Source organism: Balaenoptera acutorostrata, chromosome 2, assembly GCF_949987535.1.
Source record: "Balaenoptera acutorostrata chromosome 2, mBalAcu1.1, whole genome shotgun sequence".
NCBI lineage: Eukaryota > Metazoa > Chordata > Mammalia > Artiodactyla > Balaenopteridae > Balaenoptera > Balaenoptera acutorostrata.
Genome location: NC_080065.1, coordinates 9,606,108 through 9,612,891, shown reverse-complemented (window position 1 = coordinate 9,612,891; position 6,784 = coordinate 9,606,108). Strand labels below are relative to the sequence as shown.

Genomic DNA, 6,784 nt, shown 5'->3' with positions numbered 1-6,784 from the left:
GGTGTTAGTGTTTTATATATGTCAATTAGATCCTATTGTGTTGTTAAAAATCTTCTAAATGCCTACTCTCGTTTGCTTATTCTATGGTATAACTTCCCAAATGTGATTTTGGATTTGGCTTTTCCTCCTTTTAGTTGACGATTTTTGCTTTATATATTTTGCAGCTTTTTTACTGAGTGCATGCATATTAGGATTTTCATGTTTTTCTCATCAATTGACTCTTAATCACCATGAAAATATCTCTTGCAATATTTCTTGCTTTAAGCCTCCTTTTTATATGAATTTAACTATACTTGCTTTTCTTTTGTTTGCATGGTATATTCTTTTCCAAACTTTCCAACTTAAAGTCTATCTTTTCTAAATAACATATGGGTTGGTTTGCTTAATAATCTTGCTTTTATTTGGATTGTTAGTACAATTACAGTTAATATAATTACTGAATACTTCTGGTGGGATGTCCTTGGTTTGTCTACAGTGCTCACCTAGATAAACCTAGGACGCATAGATTTATAGGGCATGGCGTTCCAGAAAGTGTTGCATTAGCTGCATAATTTTTGGGCATATAAAAGAGATATTCCATGACCTATATAGTCCCTTTTGTATAAGTGATGCCCTATTTGCAATGTATGCGTTTTATGATAATCTCGGTCTGCAAGGGCCTAATGCAGCAGGAAGATCCTAGGGAATGGTAGAGGCAGTCCTAGGTTTTTCCCTTCTCCACGTGTCCTGCATTTACCTGCATCCTTGACATTAGTAAAGCTGGAGAAGGTTAAGATTTCTGACTCTCGTGAGTCTGATTTGATGATCTGACCCTTTGTATTATGCCAACTCTCTAAGAGATTTCAATGGTTCAATCCTTGGCTCTTTCAGTTCAGTCTCAACCACAACAGCCAGAGTTAAGTCCTGCAGAATGTAAACTATCAATAGATCATGTGATTCCTCTGATCCAATGGCTTTCTAGTCACTCAGAGTAAAAACCAAAATCTACAAAGACCTCAAGGCAACGCATCGTATTTCCCCATTTCTTTTCTCTCCCTCCGACTTACCAGACACCGTCGTACCTCAGGACCTTTGCACAGACTGCCCCCTGGCCTGATATCCACAGCAGCTGGCTGCCTGCTCTCTTCCAGATCTTTCCCTTCTCAGTGAGCCCTTCCCTGACTGCTCTGTCTGGTTGCACGGCCCTTCCAACACCGCATACCAAACCCCCTTTAGCCTGGTTTGTCCTTCTCCATGACACTTGTCACCTCAGACATCGTAATTGGTATTTATTTATTCATTCATTTATGGCTCTCCTCAAATAGAAATGTAAGCTCTGAGAACAGAGGCGTTTTATATACTTTGTTCACTGCTGTATCAACAGCACTTCAGTACCTGGCAAAGTAGGCCCTTAAAATATCTGTGAAATGGATGAATGAAATTTCCCTCCAGGTGTTGCTTTGGCTGCAACTGTGTGTCCAGTTAGCACTTTAGAAGAAACCAGTCCTAAATCTTCTGTCATCTAGTTTTCTTATGCCATGAATCATTTGCATGTGTTTAAAAATTCTTCAATGGGGCCTTTGTGGGCTGCTTTTTATAGTTTTTAATTCTATTAGGATCAGCAAACAATGCCTTATTTCATGCAATCTTGAGTTTTCCTTTATGGCCTAGTTCGTGGTCAATTTTTAAAATGTTTCAAGTATATCTGAAACCAACATGGGTGCCCAGTTTGTTGGATGCAGCATGTACATCGTCTAGTTTGCCAACTGCAAAGGCCAAATTCTCCGAGTTTTTTATCTGCTAGTTTATGACTAAATAGATTAGTGTCCCCATGTTACGGTGTCTGGAATTCAGTCTAGAATACTTCAGATACATAGGTGTGTTACAGAGTAAGGAACCCTTGGGGTGCAGTTAGCATTATAATGAAGAAAACCTTAATGCAGACAGCTACCCCAAGCTCTTCTACTAATTTCATCACTGATCAACATTGTTACTGAAAATAATGTGTCCAATAGTAGATTCTTCGAAAAACTGAGGTTAGAAAGGGGCTCTTACTGAATACCTAGCGCTATTAAGATATGATGGAGTTTGAACAGATTAACTCAGAGGTACTCTCCACCACAGCATAAACAAGGTCAAAGACTTTTTCTAGCAAGACCCTTGGGGTAGCGCCTGAGGCATAAAATAGCGCTGTGTCCAGCCAATGGGTTGGAGGGTAGCTCACAATGCTGCTAGGAGAAACAAAACCCTGCTCCTGGAGTACTCAACCACCTTGAATAAACTGACACAAGATGTGAAACTTTTTATGCAAGATGTAGCTGGCCCAGCTAGAGAGACAGGGCTGGAACTTCGTTAAGCTTACAGGACAGGCTGTAAGATGTTTCATCCCTGACTGCGAGTAAACTATTAAATACCTGCATGTGCTGCAGAATCTGGCCTGGGGTCTAGTTTCACCATCACCTGCTGGCACACTGTGAGGGAACAGCTGATCAACACTCACCTGAACTTGCTATCTAACAACCTAACAGAAATAACCCGGATGTTGTGCGTAAATCAGATGGCTCGGGTCAGGTTCTGGGGCCACTACAGACACTCCTCAGTCTGTCTTTAGGGACCTATCAGTTTTGGGGTCACACATGGACAGACAACAAAATGGACAAAACTTTTTTTTATTGGAGTATAGATGCTTTACGATGTTGTGTTAGTTTCTGCTGTACAAGGAAGTGAATCAGCTGTATGTATACATGTATCCCCTCCCTCTTGGACCTCCCTCCCATCCTGCCCACCTAGGTCATCACAGAGCACCAAGCTGAGCTCTCTGTGCTATACCGCAGGTTCCCACTAGCTATCTGTTTTACACATGGTAGTGTATTTATGTCAAACCTAATCTCCCAATTCATCCCACCCTCCCCTTTCCCCGGTGTCCACACTTCCGTTTACATCTGCATCCCTATTCCTGCCCTGGAAATAGGTTCGTCTGTACTATTTTTCTAGATTCCACATGCATGTGTTAATATACAATATTTGTTTTTCTCTTTCTGACTTGCTTCACTTTGTATGACAGACTCTAGGTCCATCCATATCTCTACAAATGACCCAATTTCATTCCTTTTTATAGCTGACTAATATTCCATCGTATATATGTACCACATCTTCTTTATCCATTCATCTGTCAATGGACATTTGGGTTGCTTCCATGACCTGGCTATTGTAAACAGTGCTGCAATGAACACTGGCAGGGGGATCTTTTATTGACCCACCTCCTAGAGTAATGAAAATATAAACAAAAATAAACAAATGGGACCTAATCAAACTTAAAAGCTTTTGCATAGCAAAGGAAACCATAAACAAGACGAGAAAACAACCTTCAGAATGGGAGAAAATATTTGCAAATGAAGCAACTGACAAAGAATTAATCTCCAAAATATACAAACAGCTCATGCAGCTCAATATCAAAAAAACAAACAACCCAATCCAAAAATGGGTGGAAGACCTAAACAGACGTTCCTCCAAAGAAGACATACAGATGGCCAAGAAGCACATGAAAAGATGCTCAACATCGCTAACTATTAGAGAAATGCAAATCAAAACTACAATGATGTTATCACCTCACCCTGGTCAGAACAGCTATCATCAAAAAATCTACAAACAATAAATGCTGGAGAGGGTGTGGAGAAAAGGGAACCCTTTTACACTGTTGGTGGGAATGTAAATTGATACAGCCACTATGGAGAAGGGTATGGAGGTTCCTTAAAAAACTAAGAACTGGGCTTCCCTGGTGGCGCAGTGGTTGAGAGTCTGCCTGCCGGTGCAGGGGACATGGGTTCGAGCCCTGGTCTGGGAAGATCCCACATGCCGCAGAGCAGCTAGGCCCATGAGCCACAACTACTGAGCCTGCGCGTCTGGAGCCTGTGCTCCGCAACAAGAGAGGCCGTGATAGTGAGAGGCTTGCGCACCGCGATGAAGAGTGGCCCCCACTTGCTGCAACTAGAGAAAGCCCTCACACAGAAACAAAGACCCAACACAGCCATAAATAAATAAATAAATAAAGAGGATGCATTTCAAAATTAAAAAAAAAAAAAAAAAAAAAAAAAAAAAAAACTAAGAACTACCATACGACCCAGCAATCCCACTACTGGGCATATACCCTGAGAAAACCATAATTCAAAAAGATGGACCCAAGTTCTTAACTGTCATATATTCTTGTTAGGGTTATCAATAAGGAATATTGTTCTTTGTCCCTTTTCATGTTTTCACCTTGAGTCTATTTTGGCTGATGTATATAACATATGCATATAATTTTGCTTGCTATGTTTTCTTATGCCTTTTGTTTTTTTGCAAATATTTCTATTGTAAAATATATGAGATTAGAGATTATAATAAACAGCCATGAAGCCTTATCAAATCTTAAGATTATATAATATTTCCTTCAGATCTTCATTTTTCAAAATGACCAGAAATCTGACAGGTGAAGATTTGTTTTTTAAATGCCAATCTCTTTCATAAAAAAACAATATATACCTGAGAGTAGGAGAAAAGTTTTCATACCCCTTTTACATTTTGATTTCCATTTTGACAAAATCTTAAAAGAGAGAACGTGTCACCAGGAATTGTCTTAGTCCATTCGAGCTGCTGTAACAAAATACCACTGGGTGGCTAACAGACAATAGAATTTCTCACAGTTCTGGAAGCTGGAAAGACCAGGTGCCAGTGTTGTCGGGTTCTGGTGAAGGCCTCAGGGTTGCAGACAGCCGACTTCCACGATGTCCTCACAGGGTGGAAGGAGTGGGGAGCTCTGTGGGGTCTCTTGTAACAAGGGCGCTGACCCCATTCCTGAGGGCTCCAGTGTCATGACCTAACCATTCCGCAAAGGCCCCAGCTCCTACCACCATCACACTGGAGTCAGGATTTGAATATATGAATTTGGAAGACATAAAATAGTCAGACAACAGTAGCAATTTTAAAAATACAAGGATATTAAGTAGGTATTTTAAGCCCAGGTTACAACTTGTGTGATATCATGGAGATAAAATAAATTATGTGGAAAAACTAAAAAATATGCCGAAAGGAGCAGAAATGAAAAGGTGGGGAATGGGGGTGGGCTGGGGGCTGGACAGAGGAGGAGAAAAGGGTGGTAGCTTTACTGAAATATGCACTTGCTCGCATCTGTAAAGTGAATGCAAATTCCCTAAATTCTGATACTGTGATATTAAAAAAAAGGAACTGTGGTAAATAAATCACATGCCAGAGTGGAATTTCAAAATGTATTTCAGATTTCTAGCATAAAAAAATCCCTATAAGCATTACCTTAAAATATTTTTTATCAGAGATATAGTTTTGGTAATAAACCATTTGATAAAATTATATAAACATGTAATCAGATACGCTATACATATGTAACTTTAATGCACTAATATGAATATTTTTATGGTATATTTTACATAAGAATATAAATTATGTTTAGATTATTTTAAAAAAACCAGTGACCAGCTCACAAGATTTAACTGTTTACCCAGGTGACGCTCGTGCCCGTATCCCGTACTGAGAAGCCTTCGCGTGTACTGCTGGAGATGCCCTGTGATCTGGTCGCGGTCCCTGCAGAAGCTCTCCAGGAGGGAGAGGCGCCCCGGGAGGTGCTGGTGGAGGAGTGCGGGCTGCCGTTTTCAGCTCAGGGCGGTTTAGGGAGGGTTGGGGGGCAGATATGGGAACCTGAATTGAAAGCTTCCTACAGTGTTAAACGGTCCACTCCCCATGCCACCCGACCTCCTCCAATGTTAAAAAAATGTTAAAAAAAAAATTTTAATTTTAAAAATCGGAAGTCTCAAGCTTCAGTAAAGTTGTCTTTTAGTACTTTCAGCCAAAAAGCTTAATTCTCTTCCTTTATTTTCCAATTTTATCACCAAATATCCTGAAGATACCGTTTTTCTTCTTTTAAAGTAGCCAATGTTTTCATTGCTTCTAGTTTTTCAACTCCAACCTCTTTGCTTATTATCTCCACAAGGACATCATTTACATCCTTGGCCATATTCTTAGCATCTCTAAAAAAAAAGAATAACGGCATTACTGTTTAAGAAACAGTGATTTTTACCAAATCCTCCTTAATTCACGAATCTCACTGCCGAGACTCTGTCACTACACCTTAGTCCTCCTTCCATGTCTCTGGAAAGTGTCCCTCAGGTCTCCAGGCACCTACAGCTCCCCCAGGGACAGGCCTTCGCCCAGGACCACTGTCACATGCAGTGCTGACCACCCCATTCACAGCTTTAAACCCTTCAAAGGCGTCCGTGCTCTGGGAGCAGCCGAAATCTTTAAATGTCTGAGGACCTCACAATCGGGCCCCTCCTCACCTGTCTTCCCTCTATTCTCAAGGCATTCCTGAGGGCAACAAGCCCCCCGGACACATCTAAGCCTTCATATGCACGCGTGCACACGCTGAGTTATTAACAGATACGTTTACTGAGACCTTGCCAAGGGCTGGCCCTCTATTAAGTGTTTCCACGTCCCAGCTCTTTCGTTTGCAGGTCGGGCAAGGGGCCCCTCCTGTGCGCTCCTGTGGCCCCTGCACAGCACCCGCTATACCGTGAGCACCTGCTGACCTGGCTTTCCCACAGGGAGCAGGCGGCCTGGGATAGGGCTGCATCTCATTCACCACTTCTCTCTCGACATCTGCACAGCGCCAAATACTTAGTAGGCACTCGAATGCTTGTTGAATGCAAGTGTCTGACAGGACTCTAACGTCTCAGGAATTGAACTTGCCCTGCCCCTCACAGTAAGATCTCCTGAGAAAGTTCTAACAGCTGCCATG

At 41.6% G+C, this 6,784-nt stretch overlaps 1 protein-coding gene across 2 annotated transcripts in view; it reads right to left on the bottom strand.

The window, feature by feature from the left end:
- Positions 1 to 4,080: 4,080 nt before the first annotated feature.
- MTRR (5-methyltetrahydrofolate-homocysteine methyltransferase reductase) overlaps positions 4,081 to 6,784 on the bottom strand; it is a 36,841-nt gene continuing 34,137 nt past the window's right edge. For both annotated transcript variants that reach the window (XM_007191633.2, XM_007191635.2), the window contains one exon: positions 4,081 to 6,017. In XM_007191633.2, coding sequence (XP_007191695.1) covers positions 5,876 to 6,017 — 142 coding nt within the window. In that variant the 3' untranslated portion in view covers positions 4,081 to 5,875. The remainder of the gene's footprint in view (positions 6,018 to 6,784) is intronic.